The sequence below is a fragment of the Lissotriton helveticus genome, chromosome 6 (assembly GCF_964261635.1).
Source record: "Lissotriton helveticus chromosome 6, aLisHel1.1, whole genome shotgun sequence".
Classification (NCBI taxonomy): Eukaryota; Metazoa; Chordata; class Amphibia; order Caudata; family Salamandridae; genus Lissotriton; species Lissotriton helveticus.
In genome coordinates this window covers 914,453,821-914,478,971 of record NC_136067.1, presented here as the reverse complement: position 1 = coordinate 914,478,971, position 25,151 = coordinate 914,453,821, and the positions used below count along the sequence as shown (strand labels likewise).

Genomic DNA, 25,151 nt, shown 5'->3' with positions numbered 1-25,151 from the left:
CCCTGCCCCCAAGGGCTATTGAAAGGACACGCCTCTTGCATAGGGAGACCTAGCAGTATTTCCGCATAAGCAGGCCTTGCAGTACTCTTGCATTAGTGGCCTTGCGGTACCCGACTGGCCATCGCTCTCGTCCCTGAACACATCCTAAAGGAAATAACAGCACGAAAGGCTGGCGCCACATTATGCACTTTGGTATTTGCATTCAAAAGCATGTACTTTGAGCTACGCAGAGCGCCATACCCATCCCTCCACGCATTTCTACAAAGAAACGGCCCCCAAATGAGTCCTCAGAAGTCATATTTAACAAGCCAGAAAGGACCTTCGCAAACATATGGCAGCCTTGGGCCAACCGGAATGCGTGTTGCAATTTTGACGCTCCAATGTCGATCGACATGCCTGTGTTACATATGTTCCCTTTTAGGAGTCTGCCAGACAACATAGAAACAGAATTCCAACCAGCAGACCAACACCTGTGCAAGCAATGAAAACTTGCAGCACGGGCGCATTACGTTAGTTGACAGTACAAAGCCGGCATCTGCCCATTAACTTGCACAGTCCGACAACAACTGCACATTGAAAAGACACGTAAGCTATCAAGGAGCTAGGCACAGAAGACAGCGTACAGCAACACATGCAGCGTTACATTAAACATACGACAATACTTAGGAGCATTTGGAGTCGAGCAGAATTAATTGAGCTATTTCCTCAGAGCTATTCAATCGATTCCCCCACCAGAGCGCAGGCAGTTCACGTGTGTGCGTCCCGGCCACATTGATTAAAATAAATCCTGCCCCTGCTTTAATTTTCTATTGCAGCCTCAAACACATGAAGTGATAAGGGCACGATTACGGCAACTGCGCCCCCAATTAAACTACATGCAGCAGTATCCCTAACCCGCATGAGGATACTTACACTCCGGTCGCCACCCCAGGTATCGAGCACGGCTGGTTAATGGAGCCTCCCGCATAAAGATTGACCATCCAGATGTAATCTTCGTTCCAAGACTGCTTCCCACCGAAACCTTCTCCTGCCGCCGATGCTGATCGCGGGTCGGGCTCCCTCCTTGCTCTGACGACGCACCCCAGGCCACTCTGCTCCACGAAACCACACCGACGGTCGACGCAAACACCTACAATAGAAACTTAGAGAAAATTACACCGCCCCACGGTGGGGCGAAAAACAAAGAAGCCCCGAGCGCGGGAAAACAAAAACAAAGAAGCCCCGAGTGCGGGGCACACCGTGCTGTGGGGGAGCGTCCAGGGACAAGGGGGTCTCCCGGGCGCTCCCCGCCTCTTTATTCCCAAGAGGCCAGGCGGAGTAGCGACGCCCCTCCACCCCGCCCCTCCAGTAGCCCGCCCCCCCTAACCCGGACATCCTCCACTGGTATCCGGGTCAGGGAGGCCGCCGGCCAATCGGTGGTGGGTCGCGCCCAAGGGCCCGCCCCCACCACCGAGAGGCACACAGAGGGGAAGGGGGGAAGCGGTCGCCGCGCCGCCATGCGTGCGGGGGGGCCGAGGGCCCCCCCTTTTCATTCTATTGCAGCGTTGTGATTGGCTCAGGGGAGCCTGTCTGCTTCCTGTTCAGTGGAGAAGAGACAACGTGGGACAGAGTGGCGAGGAAGTAAGTGAATTTTTCTTTTTTTTCACAATTATACCTCATTACCCCCTCGCCCCCTCGCCCCTCCGCCCCACCACCACAGATCAGTGCTGACCGCCATTGGACATAGCTAGTATTATGAAGCAGGAAAGGATGTGAGAGGTGGTTGGTCTGAATGGAAGGCAGTGGGTATTTGAGTTTCTTGAGAAAGAGACCATTATTTAGTCAAAGTTATAAATCTGCTAAGTCACATCCCTCGCCATTTATTCGTGCTCTTCCATACTGGTTAAATGGACAACACAGATGTGTTCGTAAACTACTGCTGCCTTAAGAGTTATTCCCTTTCCCATAATAAAATCCTAACTTCATGAATAACCTAAATTTATGAAATTACTGCGGACATTTATACTAGTGCTTAAAAGATAGGCAGACCAGACAATGTATCTCTGTAAGTGTTAAGTAAACCATCAAATGTTTTTTTTAACAGTGCAGCACAAATCCTCGACTTGAATTAATAGTGTAAATCAGCAGGACAGGTTGTTATTTTTGCATTAAAAAGACTGAAAACGGAAGATATCTGGCGTGCCTATCATCTGTTTTACTTCTTGTGGCCCAATCACAGTATTCCGATGTGGTATAAAAATGACTTAGTAACCACATTAATTAATATGTACAAGTTTAGATCTCATACCCCATCAACTAAAATCATTAAGCCAGGCCTTAGAAGGAAAGCACACTTTAAAACAGCATAGGAGAATACCTGTGTTTTTTTTTCTATTAGCTTGGGAAAATCTTTTCCCATTTCAGAAATCATGTCAACATTTGTTGTTTTGATCACCCAAAATCAGAAACCGAGTCACACTGCCTAAACAATCGATGTTTTATTAATGATCGTCATTCCGCCTCTGTCCCAATATGAGCTTTAAAGCTAACAACAATAGAAATCAATATGCAGGAAGACAAGCAAACATGAGGCCAGCTACACATTTTACCAGCCATATCCCTTTATTGACACAATGGATTGTTTCGGATGCACGAAAAGAACCAGGTGTTTTATGTGCCATTCCTTTTTTTACTTTGTTGACGTGTGATAAAAAAAAATCACAGAAATCCAATAAAGTTTTTCATTGCATCTTGGCGTGTTATATTCACTGGTGTGCTTTCTAAAATTTGTGTTCTGAGGTATTTGTCTTTCTTATTGGTCTCAATACTGTGCATAAACTATTTTCTGTTGCCATGCAGGGCTCTCAGAGGTGTTTGGGAGGTCCGGGCCAAATCATGGCAGGGGTAGGGGGGACGTCAGGCCAAAGCATGTTGGGGGGGGCACCAGTCAACAGCATGTTGTGGGAGACACCACTCCCAACCCTCCACCTCCACATTTGACTCGATCTGCCTCAAAGAACCCTACGCCTGACAAGATTCAAGTGTATTCATCTATATAAAAAATCTGAAGTGCACCACTCACATTCTTTAAAATGATATAGTGTGAACGAAGTCCCATCCCAGCCAGGGCCTACATGGCGATGCGCAGAGTGAGGGCAAAAGTTGCGCCTAACTAGAGTGAAGTCGTTCAGCTGGGTTTTAAGTTAATGAAAGTGATTCATTAAAGGGCTTCGTTTTCTGGTCAACCCTATCCCTTGCATATCATTTCTTTTCAGTATCAATTTTTGGAAGGCTATTTCTTAAAACTCGAAAAACTGCTTTCATTCAGACATTTTCAAAAAATGAATGTAATCAGTTATTTACCCGTTTCAAATGGAATGCTGAATTAAGTGTTTTTTTTTTTAAAGTGATAAACGTATGCATCACCATGCACTAACAGGCCATCACTTTAGTGAAAAACATAAGCATCACCATGCATTAACAGGACATTAATTTTTACACACTTAGGCTCTTCTGGCCGAGATGCAGGTTGGGTCAAGTCTTGCCACTGAAATGATTATTATTAATCATTTGTAAAGTGCAACGTCCACCTGACATGGATCTTGGCTCTATCAACGTTCATCAGTGTTGGCGGCAACTCTCTGGAACTCTCTGCCTGCCCCTCTCCGCTCTATCCTGATCTGCTTTCTTTCAGGAAGGCTTTAAAAACCTTCCTATTTTCTACAGTTTAGTCCTTTTCCCCACCTGGTTATTTTCTGCTGTGTTGTGTTTTACTATCTCCATAAGCGCCGGGACGCCACTTGGCTGCGGCATCTGTGCGCTATATAAAATAAAATAACATAAAATAACATCACAGGGGCGTAACACAGGCCCCCGGGGGGGCCTCTAGCTCCTGGGCCCCCTCGGCACTGCACTCTGGCCGGAGAGCTCCTGATTGAGCCCAGAGGGGGCCCTTCTAAGTACCATGCAGGGAGGCCCGCTCACTTTTCGTTACTCCAGTGGTTCATCAGTAACATCAAAAGTGGGCTAAAAGTTTTGTTCTTTTGAATAAGGCAGACTCCGCCCTACATTTATTTAGGAAAGAGCCACGTTTTTAGGTCCTTCCTGAAACTAAGTAGATCTCTGTTCTTTGGGAGATGGAACATCTTCCTTAGATATTATGATCTGAAAGTCGCGAGTTCAAACCCTTGCAGGGCCATCTAAGCCTCTATCTTTTTGACTTTGGTAAACTGAGCACCACTAATTTGAGTGATAGTAACAATTGTTAACTGCAGTGCTTAGAATCAGCAGAAGTGTGGTGAGAGGAGCTATGTAAAGCTATTGTTTGCACCATGTCAATATACCTTTGACTACCTGCTTTGGCTGCATACTTATCATTTGTAGTGCTCAACGGGGAAGTTAAAGAAACTCTGGAGACGTTTGTAATTTATCTTCATATTGTACCAAGCAAACAAAATGGGCGAATCTAACCCTCTGCACCAGGCCAGGCCGGAAACCCAAATGAACCCCGGCAAAAACAAGCCTGCCCTACTCTGCAGGAGCCCAAGATTAGAATAGAGTCATAGGGGCATGGTTGGGTGATGGCTGCCCATCAGCATGACCGTCATTTAGGGGTCACCAGGGGTCGCTGCTGCAAACCCTGGCATGCCCCTTGTGACCCCTGGCACTGCCTTAGCGACCCCTAGCGTAAGCATTGGCAAAATCAATGGCAGGAACAAAAGCAGCTCGTACTTATGGACATCGGTGGGGTCTACACTCGCCTTGTTTTTGTCAGTTTTTAGGTCGAGCCTGAGCCAACACGCAAGCGCTGCTCTGGCGATCTGTTGTAGTATAGTATAGGAGAGAAGCCCCGCCCATCTTTTTCATTGGTTTGTGTCTTTGTCCTTCGTAAATACTGTCTTCTGATTCCTAAACAGGCTCGTTAGTCCCTCCACAGTACGGCCATGTCGTCATTTGTATCCTCCCATTGCTACTGGCCCCCCTATTTCGGATGTTACACAGTATGTTTATTTTAGTCTTAGTCCGTAAGCACTATTTTCTTTAATGAGTTTCTGGTCCTGCAGGCACCACGTGCAGCATGCCATGCATGCTTTCGCTTTCAATGCAACCCAGGTTTTGATCGGCAAGGGCTCTAAGTGGCTCGTGAAACGCCCTCCTGCTTTACTGACTGCAATGTTTTTTCTTTAAATTTGTGTTTATGTTGACTTTTTAACAGTCAGAGCGGGCGGCGTGAGTGTTTTAACAGCAGCATATTGGCTTTCCAGCAGCATCCACCATGGGTGAGTGTCTCCACCCACTGGACAGCGGCAGCAGCTGCAGAGAAGCAACTGCTCAGTTTTCATACTGTGAGCAGGCATTGCCCCTGTATCCTATAGGAGTTGACATTACTTGAAGGGAATCTTAAATTTCCTTTCTGTGGCTATTCCACACTTAGGGGGAAATGAATTGCTGCTCTTTGTAGCATCTGAGCCCACTGTTTTTGCATCTGTGCCGCTGCTCTTGCACTTATTTTATGTGGGTTGGGTGAGGCGAGGAAGATCTCTCCGTGAGGACACCGCGATATGAGGGATTATTTGCATAACAGACTGAACCCCATTAAAAAAAGTTGGGAATGTAACTGAAAATGTCAGCTCGTACTTCCAGAGCATCAACTTTGTTTCTTGACACTGCGCATTTCGATAAGTGTTCTCTTCATTTTAAATAAAGTTTAAAAACAAACCGAGTGTAACTTTTATAGTTAATAAGGATTAACCTCCTGCCAAAATAAGAGAACAATTACATTTTTGATTTCGAACCTGTTTATGATGGGCCTTGTGCCACAGATAGTTACTATTGTTTTGGGGTGAAGTGCAGCTTCCGTAGTGTATCTAATTTTGTAGCATATTGAAAGGTCATAGCATAGTGGCCGAACCTGTCTGTTCCTCATTGTATTTACTATTTTGAAAGGCATGGTCTTTTATACGTGTGAGCCTTGTATTTTCAGTTCCATGATTGGTGTAGAGTTAATGTTTTGATAACTGCAGAAAAATAACTTACTTTTCTTGGCGAGGGTCTGCTAAAAACAAATGTAGGATGGCGCCCTGGCCTAACTCTGACACCAGACCCAGGATGCATTTGCACCACCACCTCCCTCTTGCCATTTTCAGCCCACTCCTCATCCTGTTTATTCTTGATGTCCCTGCTTATGCATCATAAGAATGTGTTTTGTGAAGTGCTGTGACTTGAGGTATTCTCCTGGCAGGGTCATAACACTTGTGTCGTGTAATACAATTTGCTCCCCTTTTTACATGTTTAAATCAACAACGTGTATACATTTTAGGGGAACAAACAAGTAGCGGTGCAGCATTCTCAGCCTCGTAATGGAGCCGAGGTAGGGACCAAGAGAGATGAGCCTGGGGCTGGGCTTCTGGATGGATGTGCCCGTACCAGGTGTGACAAATGTGAACTGGCTCAGCAGGCGCCTGGCCGGGCGTCAGAGTTCGTCCTACGCGGACCGTTTTCCTGCCTCCGGGGTGGGGCAAGCTGCTGCTGCCCCCCTCGGCTCCAGAAAAAGAAGAAAACAAGTGAACTTTCGAGAATTTAATAAATGTGGTCTCTTGTTGCTTTGTTACACAATTGGAGCTTGTTCCTCCTGATGTCAGAGTGGTAGAGTTGCAGAAAATGGTGCCTGATGTCACCAAGCAACTTCCTCCAGCAAGATACGCACATGTACTTATGGATGGTCCGTCAGGTAGGCAAAACAGATAACAACAAACACAAGACATTATTTGTTATTGTTTTGCATAACATCCCCTCAAGCAGTGAATTTTGCCCCTGGTCGGAAGGCCTTTCACCATTATCTACGTTGCTAACTTTAGTCATTCTGGAATCAGCACCCAGACACTAAACAATAACAGCTTTTCACCACATGCTGTTACACTTTACACTCCCTTCAGAAATCTCAGCCAGTGGTCTACTTCCTTTCTCTGCTTTTTTTTACTTTAAGGTTGGAAATACGAACACTTTACGATTAAAAGAATACAAAGCAAAGTAAGTTCCATTGGAAAACGTTGTTATTTCCAAAATACAGTGGTAAACACTAAAACAGTTGCCTACTACAAAAAAAAACTTCCCTGAACCATCTTTAACTCTTGCTTCCACAACAGTAATGGAATTTGTTGTATATTTTCCGTAACCTTTACAGTAATCTATTTCCAGGAACATAATGGATAAGATTGTTTTGGGGTGTGTAATACATTTAATTTTGTGTTGTGCTTGACTTTTGCTCTGACCCTGGTTCTTCAAGCATCATGACACACTCTCCCAACTTTAATGGATTTTTTTTTTTGCAATGAGTTTTAGACCAAACTATTTTTATGGTTTTTTTTTGCCCTGTACGTTTTCACACGCACTACAGCTTCTATTCATAAAAGTACTTAAATTCCCCCACCGTTACGCCCTTTGTGTGGGCTTTGTGTTATGTTTTCATCAGCAACAGAGTCTAAGTGTACCGTGACACGCTCTCCTGCTTTTCAGACTCTTATGTAAAGTTTTGATGGCAGCCTGGGTCTTAGTGCAACAAAATACGTTCTCATACTTCCCTAACTGTAATAAATGATCTTTTCCATTTGCGATGGATCTCCATGTGTAATTGCAATAAGACATACTCTTCCACTTCACCAACCATATTGGATTTGGTTTTATATTTGTGGTAAGTTTGACAGCAACCTATGGCCACAAACATAATAGATTGATTTCTTTTCTGTGAGTGTGCGCAATAAATTATCACCCACTCCAGGATGTTAGTGCACAATACACACTACACTTATCACATTTACAATTATAAAAATTATATTGGTAATGCAGGTAAAATACACTTGTCCTATTGACGCGCTCCCTTCATATTTATTTGTGGTTTTGCAGCCAAATCAGCAACACAGTTCTCCAAACCATGTCTAACTTCACAAAGACCCGCTCTTCTGCCTTTGCCACTATCATGGATTGTGTTTAATGCTTGCAATAACTTTAACAGCAATCTATTTCCCCGAACATAATGGAATATTTTAATTTATGGGTGTGTTTGCGATACGCTTTTAACCGCTCCATGATGTAAGTGAACCATAACATTTTACATGTATCCAATTTTAAATGCTATAAAATATGTTGGAAAACCAGATACATTACATTTGGGCTGTTGGAGCGCTCCCTTTTTAGGTTGAGCCTGAACAGAGTATGCGCTGCTCTGCGAGGCATGCTGTATTAAGGTAGTAGGGACTTGAAGCACAGCCCACTCTCTGCCCACATTTTTCACTGGCTTGTGTCATTGTCCACTGTACACTGTGGATGTTCATTGGTCAATAGGCTTAGTAGTCCCTCCTTAGTGCAGCTTTGTCTCATATTGTAACCTCCCATGGCAACACTCTCTGTTACATGTGTGGTTGCTCGGTAGGCTTTAATTACAGCCTCGGAGCACTATTTTCTCAAATAGCGTTGTCCTGCCTGCTGTTACAGGCAGAGCATGCTCTCTCTTAACACTTTAAAAAAAAATGTATAGCACGCATTTGCAAAGCAATAGGTCCCACATATTCCAGCTATTTGTACTCCATTTTTTATTAAACTAATAGCGAATATTCTAATCTTATTCACTATTAATATAATAAACAAGCATTTACAATGCAATAGGTGTCGCATTTGCGAGAGTTTAAGCTATTGGCATTGTAAATGACAATGCCTTTTAATTATCTGTTTTAAAAACAACACACAAATACAAGTCATTGTCATTTACAATGCCAAAAGCTCAAACTTTCATAAATGAAAGACCTATTGCATTGCAACTGCTTGTTTATTATACTAATAGTGAATATGATTAAATCATTCGCTATTAGTTTAATAAAAAATGGTGTACAAATAGCTGGATTATGACTTTCCCTGGCAGCTAAGATAAGTATAAAATGTGCTTTTAAATGTATGTATGTTGTGTGCGTGATTGCAGCATTGGGTGTGTTTATGTGAGAGAGAGTGTGTGTTTTGAAAACCTCGTGGCCAAACACTGCATTTTTACGTTTACTTTTAATAGAGTGTTAGAACTACAAAAACATTTTTTTAAATAAATTGCGTTCAGTGTTCATTCCAGCCATGCTTCGTGCATTCCATACTCCTGAAAGTAAAAGCTCTCCTGAGTAATAACACTCCCTTGTGCATCTGGGAAATGTATCAACTGAGATGTCAACTTGACATGTTTCTTGGAAAATTGACTACTGTGGCACGTTATGCCTGAAGCATCCCTACGGTGTTTTCAGATACCTTTATGGTTCTGTTGAAAAATGGCGGCAAATAATGTTCTATTTATGCCCCTGTACCACCAGGAATATGCCATATCAGCCTGGCATCGAATTACCCCTTTCATATTTAAAGTGGCGTATTACTTACTTATACTTTGTGTTTCTACTTGATGTTCAGGAGGCACCGGTCTGTAAATAATGTATATATCTTTTCTTCCTTAGATTGTGATAAATGTATCTGGGACTTGATTGATGACATCGGACGAGCAGCCCTGATTGTTGATGAAACGAGGGCAACCCTGCTAAGCATCTCCACAGGAGTTGCTGCCCAGAAGCACTTAGATGATATTAATTCCACCATCTCGGATCTCCAGGTATAATATTTATGTTCGATCAAGTTACATATAACGACGTAACCTGAAAGCATGATAAAGGCATATTCGTGGTAACATCCTGCGTTTTAAAGGCTTGCATCGTAAAGACGCTTGCGTGATAAAGCCTTCATGTGTAAAGGCTTGCATGATTCAGTCTTCGTTGTAAAGTCTGTTTTCCGTTTTTCCTATTTAGGGCCAATGTTGATACAGGCATGGCAATGTGTGCTTTATATGCAATAAGGAGAGAGGGACCCCTTTGTTAAACCAAAGGAAATAGGGTACTCTTGTACATGAAAGTTAAGTTATTCCTTGGTTATTAAAACCCACAGATGCACACAATATAACATCCTATCCAAAGCAAAGTTTTGTATATACAAAGCCACAAATAGAAAAGACAAGTAGAGAGAGAAAGCTCAAACAATAAGCTGAAAATCATTATCAAAGGTAGAAGTCAATATGAATGATTTTTATAAAAAAAGTTTTTTATACAATTCAAGTTAAAATTATCATAAAACCAGAATTGAAAACAAATGTATCAAATCCATATTATGTAAAACATACAATCAAGAAGGCAAGTTCATACACTATCCCTTGCTGGTTGAGAAGGGACAATAAGCCAATATCAATCCTAACAGTCACCACCTGAGAGAAAAAAAAAACAACAGACAATACAATTTGTCATAAATTGTGACACATGCGTAAGGAAAAACAAATAGTTGACTGGAACCCAATACACACTTGTCTGGACGTATCTGTTGGACCAGTCAACTACCGAATTGCGTCAAATAGCTGCATCAACGTGTTTCGATGGTACTCATATATTTAAACCATCTTTATCAAGACAAATTTATCATTCTCTTGAGTGGAAATTTTCACAATGTCCCTTAAATCAAGACCTTATGAGATAGGGAAAAACATGATTTTGGTCCAAAGCTGCTATATGAAATTCCTCAGAGAAGGGGCTTTATATCCCCACCTCATGTATCTAATTGCAGGACATTCGCTTTATAAAAAATATTTTTCATCATTTGAGTGATAATCATAAAATGTGTAGCTCCGTCGCTAAAATGTCGGTATCTTAAAACATCTTGAGGAGGTCTAAGAATTTGGAAGCTGTATGCTCTTGACCTTCACGATGTGGGCCAAAAGGTTAAATAAACGCTACGTCATCTTTTTAATCCCCGGTTATACTTCACAAGCCATTCATTTACTTGGGCTTGGTATAAAGCGCGGTCGCTACCTGAACTTTCCAGGCTTCCGGCTTGCCATGAGACATGGACTTCAATAACGGGATCTGAAACTGAACAGCATACGTCTCAGGCTCTCTAAACCATTCTAGAGTATGTGAAAAAATATTACTGAACCTCAGCATTACTTGAACATTTTTCCTTTAAGGTGCCCAAGTTACATTTAGGTGCTCAAAACTGCCACACAGCGTGTGTAAATAGTCAGTCTTGAATCTCAGGACCAGCAGAATTTCACTTGAGCAAATGTAATGTTAGGGGGGTTCAGAAATGTATTTTTGTCGAGGGCTGAAGTAAGTAGATTTAAAGAGTCGGAAAGGAGAGGGAATAGCCGATATTGAATCAGATTGCAGTGAAGGGTTTCCCCACAGAGAAAAAAATCTAGAAAAAAAGACAACAAGATAGGGAGAAAAAGAGGGAAGGAAAGAGAACTAAAAAGAGAAAAAATAAAAAGAGAACAAAGTGAAAGAGAGAAAGCAAGAAAGAGAAAGAAAGTCAGAGAGAGAAAGAGTCTTTAGGTGAAAATGTTACATTTATTTTTTGGTCCTTGTATATTTACATTCCAATTTTGTCTGTTCCACATCATTTCTTAATGTGGAGTAGATATTGTTTGCTAGATTCTTAGGCATGGCAGCTTTTTTATCTTCTGCCTGGAGATTTGTTTAACTCTATCCGTCTGGGAGAGAGAGAGCAATGCTTGAGGCCTATTTTCATCAGCTTGATTGTGATTCTGCTCTGTCAACCATGAGGTCTCCAAATTTTCCAGCAGTCTGGAGATGCTCCTCTCAAGCTTCTTCTTCCCTTGACAGAATCATTGCTACACGGTACTAAAAATATCACAGACAGAGAATTCCAATATAGTAAAGTACCTGTAACGTAGCATTTCTCACAGACAGCAGCGCTCGTTCTGTTGCTATATTTCATGACTTTAATAATTCTATGTTAAAATTGCAATTGTAACTAACTGAACTGTGTTACTAATTGACTATATGTTATTGTGTTTCAAAATCATACAAAAAAGTAATTACAAAACCAACTGACTATTGTCCAGTGCTTAATACAAGTACATTGTTGAAGTATGTTATTATATCAGTGTTTCAATGTGTTAAAAGGGATTAACTTTCCTTGAGAGGTTTTTACATCTGAGCTTCTATAGGTACTAATAGTACAGAACTGAAATTACCCTCCCACCCTTATAGTGTATAATTGCTAACATTTTCAAACTATGAGAAAATAAATAGTATTTGCTTCATGTCTAGTAGTGGATGTGGAGTGAATGTGGGATTAATGGGACAGTTTCCCAGGGTCTGTGAATAAAATTGATGCATACAAAATATTTAATTGTATTTTTTGTATTTACAACCATCAGTTTCATACCATGTTTAAACAGTACATAAGAGAGAAGAGCACCCAGAACAATACTGGAGCAGTCACAGACACTTGCGAAACAATGTTTTCAGACCTTACCTCAACACAGATAACCCTAGTTAAACTAGTAGAAAGTACCAGATACACACACCATGGCCAGCGAATACAGAGGTGGCCATTTTCCTTTCCAATTCAATTTAACTACCACACGAGGAGGATCCCTGCTCCTAAGACCCTGTTTTTAAAAATACTTTCAATTACAGGCTAAATGTCAGAGTATAGATGTATTTGGGTAGGCCACCTCACACTTTGTGAATATGTTGTGGAAGCCAATGGTCATTATAACACACATGCACTCTCATTAGGTAAAATATTCACCTCATTAGCACCACAGGAGGGGTGTGGCTCACTGGTTAGAGGCGGCAGACCTGTAAGCAGAGAACGGCCCGGGACCAGGGTTCAATTCCCGTCGCGGCAGGGTCTTGGACCAGGGTAAACGGACTCGATAATTCTCGCCTCAGTGCCTACTCTAACCAGGGAACACACTCGGTAACTCTGGGCATTAAGCTTGCCTCATCTCTACAACGGCCCCCCACAGACGCCGGGGATGCCTGGTTTCACCCTGGAGATACCCAGAAAAAGGGACCATCTCACAGAGAAAACCAGGACGGGTTCCCCAGCGGTCTACAGCGCCAGGACACTCGGGAAGAGTAACAGTGCGCTTTACAAGAATCCCACATTTACATTTACATTTACATCAGTACTGATTAAACCTATCAAAAAGTGAAAGGTGACTAGGTAATATTTGCAAATGGGCCACATGCCACTTTGTTTATTATCATTTGATCCTAATGATAACTAAAGAGTGGGTGGTGAATTATGTTACTACCGAGGTCTTCCTTGGGCTTCCTGGCGGAGACCTTCCTTGTGAGGAAGGATGAATATAAAGCCGAGTAGTATCGCGACGAGATCCAACCTGCACTGGCTAGAAAGCTAATCATACAGTTTAGACCTGGGACTCTGCAACTGCATACATTCACTGCCTGCTGGGCTCCCACAATAAGAACAATAGTGCAAGTATGCCCATCCTGTGGAACATTGCCTGAATCAGGGGTACATGTCCTTTTTTTCTTTTGTCCATCTTAAAAGAAGGCCAGAGCCAAATGGATAATTCTGGTCTGTCACAATCTAGGACCCAGGCAGCATTTAAAAGTGTACAGGGTTCTGCAAACTGATACAAATCAATATATAGTTTTTGCTGATTCTAGGGTCCTATATTCTATGTGGCGAATCAGGCATAAACGTTGTTCCCCAGCAACCCACGCAGGTGACATAGAGGCTAAGGCAGCATATCACTAGCTGTTCATTTTCATGTTCATTAGGAGCCATGCCATAGTTGACGTCTTTCCCTTTTCCTTGCTAAATTCACACTTTACGAATGTGGGGCTAACTCAGCACTTTCCCTATCTTTTACACAGTCTTTGACATGCCATATAACGTTCTCATGACAGAAAGTTCCCGTCTGATCGGTGGTATATTTTAATGTTTTTTAGATAACTTTTTTTACAGATTGTTTTTATTTATATGTATTTTATAATGTTTTTATTGATTTGACTTGTTTGTTTATCTGTTCTTTTATGGCTGTATGCCGAAATAAAGATTTGATGGATGGAATTATGTTGCAAGTATGATATAATAAAACGTTTGCAGAAATGTCACAGATGCACAATTGTTTAATTTCAGTGGCCCTGATAGTTGGTTAATGTGTTTCTTATCGACCATTAAATATAGAAACAGAAGACTGTTTTACATAGTGGTCTCTATCTTTCTGATTCAGTAACCTCCTACATATCAAAGCAATAATATGTGCTACACAGCAATGTGTTAAATACATGAATAATCACAAGGGCATGCCAATAACGCACCTCTTAGGACTGTATTTAAAGTAGCACTAACCCCTGAACTCATATTAACTTTATTCATAGTACTGTTTTCTGTTTTACTCCCATAGGTGAAGCTTTCAGAAAAAGATAACCACGCTGTCTTAAGAACAATCCAAATTGCTCATGCCGAGAACGAAACATCAAGTTTGCACTCAGAATTGGATGCAGCCGCCATACAGGTCAGTGCAATCATTGTTATTAGGTCTGAACTTCAGAATAAGTGTACTCAGAAACACAACTTACAATTATATCAAAAACCCTGAAATAATGTAATACCTTCATAGTTTTGAGAGGGAAACCGCTGCCCTAGCACTTAAGTGAGCATCATCCCCACATTGAAAGAACTAGGGTTTAAACACTTTTAACTGTGGGGTATTACCGTTTACCCATATTTGAACAAAATATAGATCTGTACTAAAGAATTTCAATAATATGTGTACTGATCACACCCTTGGTATGTACTTGATTTTGGGCCATATGTATCAAGCCGTTTTTGAATCGCAAAGGCCAAAATTCGCAGAATTTCAGCCTTTGCGACTCGCAAACGGCCGTTTTGCATGTTTTGGGATGTATGAAACATTCCCAAAATAAGGAATTGCAAAGTTGTGCGATTCCTTATTTTGCCATAGCATTTAGGGAATCGCAATTTTGCGATTCCTTAAATGCTATGTATGTAGCATTTTTGGCTAGCGAAATATGGTTAAGAATTCGCAAATTACCACCAAGTTTTAGTTGATGGTAACTTGCGAATTCTTCCAAAAATGCATATTTTGGCATTTTTTAAGGTGGCATGTGATGCACACACATGCCCATAGGGCATGTATGTGCGCCATATGCACACACATGTACATTTCAGGGGTGCAGCAGGGTGTCTTTGAGACACCCCTGCATCCTTGAAATAATTCTCAAATTGCGATTAGCAAATTGCGAATTCGCAATTTGAGAATTATTTCGCAATCATTCCTATGGGCCTCCTGGCCCATAGGAATGCATTGGAAATTATTCTTTAATTGCGAATTTGCAAAAGGCGAATTCGCAAATAAGGAATATTAAGGAATCGCTAAAAAATAGCGATTTTTTTCATACATACCATTTTGCAATTTCTAAATAGCGATTCCTTAAAATTCTCTATTTAGGAAATGCAAAATAGTTTGTTGATACATATGGCCCTTTGTCCCTAAATAAATGTCTTTCTGCCTATTGAATAGTCCCTGAGAAAAACAGAGTGACTTTATATTAATATTGTGGATGCATGTTTCCTGCATTTTGATAAAGGTTTATAAAATATGCCTAATGCATACCATGCTCTAGCCTTGTGGCTTAAATCAGTAAACAACTACCAAAGGTTCTCTCACTCACAAACGTAAAGACAAGACAAATTGGCTCAGTCAAAATCATTAGTAGTGCAGAGAAGTGGATTATAACCTGTGAGACTCACTAGGTTTTTACTTCTGGACTTTATTTTTAGAAATTGGGTTACTGGTTGACTGGGGTGTGAGTCCTGGTCAGGCAGCAACCACAATCTCAGTCAGGATCAGGCACAAGCAAACCCCCAATTTAACCTGTGCTCACCCCCAGGTAACTGGCACAGAACCGTCAGGCATAACTTAGAGGCAATGTGTTAAGTATTTATGCAACACTTCAAACAGTAAAAGAGTGAAAACATCAAACACAAAGCATTCCACACCAGGTTAGAAACATTGAGCAAAATGTAATAAATAAAACAAGACCAAAATAACAAACATTCAATCAGTAGAACCAGAGTTGTCAATTTTTAAGGAATATGCTGCAATATAGCTCCTAAAAGCATAAACTGCCAATCGCTGCTATCTGGTCGCACTGGACTGGGTCAACATCAAACTTTCAAGCAGCCGTAATGGAGTGCGAGTCAGATACAGTCCCAGATTAGTACCGCTGAAGTTTTAGTTTCTCAAGTTTTGTGCTGAATCCCATTCGCATTGGGGGGGGGTCCCCAGGAGCATAGAGAGCGGCACGGGCAGCAGTCGTGAGTGGCACGAAGAATAGGCCAGGCATCACGGAAGGGTGGGCTGGAGCTTTGCATAGGCATTCTTCTGCAGTCTGACGATGCTGCTCTGCAAAGAGACAGGCTGGTAGCTGCTCGCTCTGATTTTCGGTGTGAGCAATGCAGTTACGGTGCAAACTAGCTCGTTCGATGACGTGAAGATCCCATAAGCTTGATTACAAGATCTCTGGAGCTACACCAAGGGTCCACGGCCTTAGAGATACCTCTTGGGGGTAAGGAACTTGCTGAAGATGGGTCTAGGAGATGTTGGGGAGCCATTTATGTCGCTGACGCTCAGATCAGGAGGCCATCAGACTAGCCATTTGAGTCACTTCGAAGTCCTGGGTTTAAGATGGGTTGCACGCCTGGTTCTTCTTCCCCAGGCAAGGGGGCAGCAGGTCAGCACAGGAAGGCAGCAGCTCCTTAAGAGTATCAGTCCAGCAGAGTGGCAGTCTTTGGAGCAGCACAGCAGTCTATCTTCCTGGCAGATTGTCAACGGGTCCAGAAGTGTACCGAAGTGGTGATGTCTAAGGTCCTTCATTTACATACAGATGTGCCATTGAAGTGGGGAGAAACTTCTAGAGGTGTGGATTTGAAGTACACAGATGCCCTGCCTTCCTGACCCAGGCTCCAGACTAACTACAGGGAGTATGCATCTCTTTGTGTTGAGGCAAGACCCAGACTATTGCGATGTAAGTGAGGCTGAGCCGAACTCCTCCCTCTCATCCTGCCAGTGAAAGCCCATCCAGTCACCTCTAAGCTCTCATTGTGTGTGTTGTCTAGGAGAAATACACAAAACCCAGATGCCAACTACACCCAGTCACATGATCAGAGACAGGATTTTAAATAAGGATTCCAGGCCAACATAAACAAATCCATCAAAATTAGGACTGAAGGCAAAAGGTTTGGGGGTGACCTTGCAGAGAGGGCCAGGTCAACATTTAGGAATTTGGAACTCTGCTGTGGATGGTATCTCATAATGGAGTCATTCTACGCTCTGTTAAAATAGGTATGAGCTGTAACCTCCAGTGCCCACCCTTTATAATAAGGGTTGAAACATATTTTGTTATAACTAATAAAAATGTGTCAGAAGGGGTTTTCACTATAAAAGAATAGGCATTGTGTCCACCTAATTGTATTGTATTGTATTGTATCTATGCTTGTATAGCGCTACTGCCACCCTACGGGTATCCTGGCGCTTCAGATATCAAAACACTTAATCAGTTTGGTGGTGAACAGAAGGATGGAGCATGTGGATGAGAGTTTCGGAAATAGCCAAGTTTTCAGGCTTTTCCTGAATTCGGTTAGTGAAGCACTCTGTCTGATCCTTTTTGGCAGCTTGTTCTATAACTGTGCTCCTACCATGCTGAAGGCCCTCCCCCCCATCCGAGAGCGTTTAAATTTTGTAACTGCCAGCAAACCGGTACCCGAGGACCGGAGCTGTCTCTGAGGAAGGTACCAGGAAAATGTTTCCTGTAATGGAATTGGGCCATCTCATGTGAAGCTCTGAACACCTGGCAGAGTGACTTGAAAAGAACCCTTTCCCTGATTGGTAGCCAGTGAAGCTGTCTCAATGTAGAAGTAGAGGACGAATGACATGGCAAACTCAGCACCAGTTTTGCCGCTGCAGACTGGACTCTTTGCAGCCCCTGAAAGATGTACTGGGGGCTCCTAAATATAGGGAGTTGCAGTAGTCCAGTCTGCTCAACACTGTGCAGCTAACTACCAAAGGGCTTAAGTCTCTTGGTAGGATGGGAAGCATTCGACGTAGCAGGCGTAACAAGCCAAAGCAGACATTAGCTGTCTTAGTTGCCTGCGACTCCATCTGGAGGTTCTTGCCTATTAGGACCCCCAGATTCCGCACCGTATTGGCTGGAGTCAGTGGATCCTCCTCCGGAGTGAGTCTAAACTCCAACGGGGAGTATGTGGACGGCCTTGCAGGAGAGCAATAGAGCACCTCGGTTTTTCCACCATTGAACTACAAGGAGTTCTTCCGCAGCCAATCTGCAGTCTGGTGCATGCACTCCTGGAAGTGCTCCAAGGAGACTGCCTGTTCTCCTTCCAAGGAGAATGCCAGCTGCGTATCGTCCGCGTAGTTGACCAAGTCAACCCCGAACGATTTGATAATAGGAAATAGCGGCTGCAGGTAAGCGTCAAAAAGAATAGGGCTAATGGCAGATCCCTGGGGCACCCCATGAGTGACCGATGACTTGCAGGAGGTAAATGGTGCCATGGAGACTGTCTTTTCTCTTCCTGTCAGATAAGAGCATAACCATTGCAAGGCCCTTCCCCTAACCCCCATCCTTTCCAGTCTCTCTAAGAGGATTGGGTGGCTTACAGTATCGAACGCAGCCGACATATTGAGAAGTACCAATACTGCGCCATTCCCATTGTCGGTCCACATTCGTAAGTTGTCCATCATAGTTGAGAGAGCAGACTCCGTCCCATGCCCCGGCCGAAACCCAAACTGATCCTTATCCAACAGCTGATGTTCCTCCAAATAGTCGGACAAGGACCTGCTAACAGCCCTTTCCAAGATTTTAATAGGAAAAGGGAGCAGAGAGATTGGGCGAAAATTGACTGGGTTTGTGGGGTCCAAGGAGGGTTTTTTAATCAGTGGTGTCACCACCGCCTGCTTCCATTCCCCCGGGACAGTGCCTTCTTCCAGAGACTGGTTGCATATCTGTCTAAGCCAGGGGAGAGTCGTGTGGCCATAGGTTTTCCATATTTTCTGTGGCAAAGGATCAGAAGGGGACCCTGAAGATATACTTTGCGCCACATCGTTAAAGGCGAGGTCAGAAAGAGCCTGAAAACTATCAAGGGTGTATGACAGACTCGGGGCCCCCTCCATCTTCTGTGAGATAGGGATCTGGGTGTCGGTAATATGCACCCCGAGTGAGCTGACAATCTTCCCCACTTTATCCAGGAAATGCGAAGCAATATCATCGCATAGTTCCTAGGAGGCCACCACTTTATTGCTCAGACATGTTGGAGCTGATAGGTCTCTGACTATCCTAAAAAGTTCTCTAGTTCCATTAGAGGCATGTGAGATAGAGTTGGCATAGAAATGGGCCTTACAATCTAGAATATGTTGCTTATATACAATTTGTGCTGCCCTCAGCTCTAGCCTGTCCCCCTCTGAATATCCCTTCCTCCATTTCCTTTCCGCCTTTTTACACAGCAGGCGTAGGTGTCTCAATTCGTCATTATACCATGATGCTGACATTTTATTTCTTATTCTGATTTTTTTATCGGGATTACCTGATCCAGAGCATCCACGATATAGTTCTGATTGGTGTTATAATAAGTTCTGATAGGTATTAATAATAATTAGCTCCTGGAAGGGCTGTTGGATGAAATAGGGTATGTGGGAAGACATTAGAAGCTTGAAGGTCAGTTTAAAATTAGGTTTTCCAAAACTGGCAAGCTATGGTAATTTAGAATACATATTTGACCATAGGTAAGCGACAAGATACACTTTTTCATAACAGTGAAGTTCTACTATTGGATTTCAATGAATACACCTTATGAGACAATTTGGTTAAAATATTTGATAATGAAATGTGGGTTCTTGAATGTCAGCTATCTTTTTATGTTTTGTGATGTCAAAACAAAATATGCTACATATTAGTGATGTAAACTCAGGTCTAAAACATAACGTTGAGTACTGTTTCCTGGAAGTATAAGGTTGAGAACCACAGTTTTTAGTGACCTAGCTATTTTGATAATTTCAGAAAGTTACTTCAATGAAATGCATGTTTTTATTGTGTTTTCAGCCTTTGGAAAGAAATAGCATTTGCTAAGCCGGTGACGCTTGGATTTACACTTGAATTTCGTGTTGTGACATACATTGAACCTCGCATGCTCAATACATCAAGTGAACATTACCTTCCAAACAGGAACTTTTATTTCCTTCGTTTGGGAAATGAGAAGTCACTCCTTAGTGTTAAAAGTGATCTCAAAATATAAAACAGAAATACATTATACTTGTTAACATTAACACTCATAGTGAATCGGGCATGGGAACACAACACTCCACAAAAAATACATTAAATAACGCACATAAAGATGGCCTAGAACAGAAGAACAGACAGGAACGCAAACACCTGGAGAGGAAAACACATCTGGATAGACATACAAGCAAACCTACGCAATAAGAAGAATCTATAATCTAATTTTCTGCCATTATGGATTATTTATAGGCAAACGAAGCAAATGCTAGAGGCCTGCAGCTACAGAAGGAAACCATGGCAACCATGAACCTTGCTGCTCAGATCGTGGAACAAGTCAATGACGCGAAGCACAGTATCCAAGGTAAATAGATTTCTTTCAGGGTCAGTTTAATGTCAAGAATACTTTTGTGAAGCCGCTTCTGTGGAAATGTCATCGCTTTACACGCACCATAGTCACGAAACCGGGAGCAGACTAACCCAGCTGCACTGAGGGCGGCGCGTGTCCCTTAGCATGTCAGTTACCAGCATTCTTCTTCCTATAGGACAGCAGATCCCTCTAGCGCCCGCCCCACCCTGCAGTTGCCACCCCCCCCCCACGCCAGCTCCGCAGCAGGTTAATGTTCATGTTATATTACAAGAACGCCCTGTTTTTCGGGACTGGAAGGAAACTGAGATTACTGAAATATAATGCCATTTTTTGTTTTAATCGTGAACCGAAAGGCCGCCTTCGTGTTCAATATCAATACACCAAGACCTGTTCATCAAAGGCACCTCTTTTGAGGATAATTATATAAGTGGAGGTAGGATTTCCATAACTCTTTCTCCATGTACACCCCTCACTTGTCATCATAGGTAGTGACCTCCCACTTTATTGTCTCTAAATTTCTAAAATATGTATTTTACAGATGACAGTCACTGAGCTAAAATACCCATATCAAACATAAATGAGTGTAGCTGTTAAGGGTATTTTAGCTCAGTGACTGTCATCTTTTCCAATAGCAACCTACCGAAAGGTCAAAAGGTTGGTCTTGAACAGGGCAGGTGCTGGCAAATAAAAGACAGAACACAGCACAGACGCTGACCATGCACTGGTTGCTACCACTGCCGTGCTGCCTTGTTGCATTGGGCATTCAGTGGCACAGAAAGGCCCGTGTGCTGCAGTGGAGTCTCGACTTGCAAATCCTCTTTCTGTTTCAATGATAGGAAATATAATGTGGACTTTAAAGACCCAGAACAGACCCAGATATAAATAGTCAGCACTCTTGGCAGGGTAACAACACAGAATAGACTGCCGGGGTATAAAAACAAAAAGTCAGGTGACAAATGGAAGAAGTGGCGGAGGTTGTATAAGGGGATCACAGATAAAAAAAGGCATATTGATATTTTTTCAATGTTGACCATCAAATTTCATTAGTGCCGGCGACTTATTGAGCCATTTACATGTGCCTTCATAATGGAACATTTCTTATTTTTTGAACCATTTCTTTAGAAGGGGAGGGTTGCAGGGCATATTTGTAGACCATATATAGTATTTAGTACTGGAAAGATGCAAGGTGATGTGTGGATCACCCAACAATAGCATGGGTGCACATCTAGTTTGGCTACTTTGATATTTTGTGTAAACACCAAGCTCAGTATGTGATCAGCCATCTGGGTGGAACTTTTCACTACTTGAATGAAGCCCAGGGCTTTGGTGTCCTGTCCCCAGATCTTGTATTTTACATAGCCCAGGCACAAGGAGATATGCATTCCAAGCCACTTCCCTCCTGCATGAGGCACATTTTGTTGCTTGTGTGGAAATCCTTACGTACAGTGTAAAGTGAAACCTTAGGCAAGTGCTTTTTATTTGCACATAGAATCAGCCTGGTCAAGTCCTCTAATGACTCTGATGCTCAAATGGTGTTGTATTGAATGATCATTAACTTTAAGTCTTCTATCAGAAATATTTTGGGACAGTGTGCAGGTGTAGCGTGAGTTCCTGGACTAATTTTAAGATGGAGGAGACATAACATCCTAAGTATTGGTAGATGTCTTCTATAACGAAGGAAGTGTTTGTGTTTATTAGGCACTAGACAGTCATACACTAAGACAAAGTGTTTTATTGGGCATAGTATCTATGTGCGTGTCCTCTCTTCATTGTGCTCTCCTGACAATTTACTTGGACTCTCTCTGCGTGTGAATAAGCTTAGATCAATTAGTCTGCAAGAGAGCTTGAAATGTATGTGAATCAAGTTTTTTTTTGAGGACAAATAACTGGGATAGATTTTCAGTGATTAGGTATTGGATATCAAGTGCATTAAATGATGACATTAGTAGTGATTGCCTTCATTTTGAAATGAGATCGCTTCAGACACTGTTTCCACGATGGCCAGCTTACTTTTTAGATCTTGGTTCTTTCTCCCATTCATGGTGGGTACCAAACTGTCTATTCAAACACTTGGATCTTCTGATTGTAATGTCTGTGTGGTAACCGTCGGCAGTGTCACTGTGTTGAGGTCTGGAGTTAAGCTTTTGGAGTCAGGTTGAGAATGCCCAGAATTCTACTCGCTGGTGTTATTGTGTTCGATCTTTTCATGCTCAAGGAGGTTTGTCTTTGTTACAATAAGAGTTATTGTTAATGTAAGAGTGGCTTTAAACATTGTGAGGTGATGAGTTTAATCAATTGCAAACTGATTTGGTACTGATTCACTTCTCTGATATTGTTGTTTCCTGGAACATGTCCCTAATCAGTACAGTTGACAGCGGTGTCTGCTTTTCTCACGCTTTTCTCTAGAGTGGTGGTGAATTGATTAGCACAGACATAATGGTAAATCCTTCAGGGTGTAACATTCCCACTTGCCTTCTCAGGATTTGAAATTGCCACGTTGTAGGTAGGAAATATCAGAAAGGGTGAGGGAATTTATTGCAAGAAAATCACAGCTGTGCATGCCTACTACAATTTTTCCACTCGCTGACTGACTATTGGTAAATTGATATTGGGCCTTTTAAGTGGGTAATGTCAGATTGGACACGGAGCTAACAGCCTGTCTAGCAGATGTTTGTTCAAAATATAGAGGGGAGTAAGTATGAGAGGTACCCCTTAACAGCAATCAAGGGAAATAGGGTTAGTCAACCAGTGGAACAAGGAAATTCCCTTGAGGAGCACTAAATAAAATACACTTAAAAATCAAAACCAATAACAAGATATACGTATATAAAATGAATTCATACAATTTATTGAAAATACAAGAATTAAAAACATTAAAACGAGTGGACCCGTGTGAGGCCACTCAACACAATTGAAAATATAAAGAAAAAGAGTTTTTTGACATTCAATATTGACCAGCAAAATTGAAATACAGAGACAGGAAGGCTGTAAGACATAGAATTTGTACAATACTGGTTGTATATTCAGACTCTATTTCTGACACCTGGGTTATGTACACCAAAATACAGTATATCAACAAAGATGTCTGGGTCATGAATTATACTAGGTTGTGCGTCGACGCGTTTCGGTGGTTTTTCTCAATTTTGTCCACCTTTGTCAAGACTACGTTTGATATCTGTCGTAGTGCAGGGGTCAAATATAATCACCCTTAAAATCAATTTCGGGAAAAATTTGTTTTCCAATTGTTATCCTTATCTGAGTATAGTTTATAAATTCCTATATCTAAGATATCGCTGTGTGTAGAGTAATCCTGATGCTGAAAGCTTGTGAGCGTTGAATAAGGGCAATCCAAAGTATTATTTTTCAAATTAGCCTTTTTTCTTTTTTTCTATGTTATTTAAAAGCCAGAGACGACTAAGACTCGTCCTTGCACCATGGACTCTTGTTTTACTAGTCAAGTGCCAGGGACTATATATTTCTCTGGTTGCTTGAAGCCCTTTGGTTAAAAATCCAGGGGCGCTTACGTCGTGTCCTTGCGTTTTGGGATTGTTTCCCTGGTATGACACGAAGGACTGCCTGCTTCTCTGGATACAAAGGTAGTAATGGTAGTAATGGTACTGCTTGTTTTGCAAACCACCTGTGTAGATAGTGAGAAAAATAAAATAAAATACCAATACAACAACAAAGCTGGTAAAATAGAGCTTGAAATATTCACACCTTGGTTTAGTAAAATAATAACATTGTTTAAGAAATATAAATCAAAAGCAAGGAAAATTGACTCGCTATTCAACATGTAGAGCAAAAAGAACAGGGCTAACAAAAAGTATTCAGAGGTAAAAATATGTTTAATTAAAAAAGATTGAAACGTTAAAAAATGTGAACTATTGCCAATAAAAATCAATATAAAAAATTATTTACATCAATACCCAAAGTAAAACCAAAAAGAATTAAGTATTTCATCAATTAACCAATTAAAAAAAATTTGGAAACCAATGTATTAATGAAGGAAAAACACAATCTATAAAAAAATAGTAAGAGTATAACATTCAAGAATATAATTTCCATAAGGGTGATTGGAGCCTTCCCCCTCTCCGTAGCCTAAACATGAACGCATACTGTAGGACGCAATGAAGGGATTTGTCTTTGATATTCGTGTCCTTTTGTAACCTGTTTAAGAGGCGTAACTTAGGCTTGATGAACATTTTAAAATGGAAATGGAAGGTATCATGTCTCAAAATCTCTATCTCTACTGGTGTAATTTTCACTAGCTTTAACATGCACAAGTATAAGGTTAGAAGACTGCACATTTATTTCTTTATTTATTTTCCTCTTTGTGCTCGCAGTGTTGTTTTTCCCAATCAGGCCACCCCTTCTAAAACGTAGTGCCTTTTATATTGGTGTCAGGGACTGTCCGGGACACAATCTGGGACTTGGGCAAAAACTGGTGACTGGGTAGAAAATTAAGCAGAAAAAGGAGTACAGCCCTGCCCTGGATCACACAGGAAGTCAGACGAGAAAAGGGATCCTAAGGGGAAGCCTGCATGAAGGAACAAGATGGCTAAGACTCAGAAAAGACAGGCACTCATGAGGTAGTTCAGCATTCATAATCACTACACCCAGGACGAATGTGCAACACACAT

At 41.8% G+C, this 25,151-nt stretch overlaps 1 protein-coding gene across 1 annotated transcript in view; it reads left to right on the top strand.

The window, feature by feature from the left end:
• LAMA4 (laminin subunit alpha 4) overlaps nucleotides 1-25,151 on the top strand; it is a 467,067-nt gene that overhangs the window by 203,437 nt on the left and 238,479 nt on the right. Inside the window, exons 9-11 of the mRNA XM_078648567.1 lie at nucleotides 9,462-9,613; nucleotides 14,237-14,347; nucleotides 20,394-20,505. Coding sequence (XP_078504693.1) covers nucleotides 9,462-9,613; nucleotides 14,237-14,347; nucleotides 20,394-20,505 — 375 coding nt within the window. The remainder of the gene's footprint in view (nucleotides 1-9,461; nucleotides 9,614-14,236; nucleotides 14,348-20,393; nucleotides 20,506-25,151) is intronic.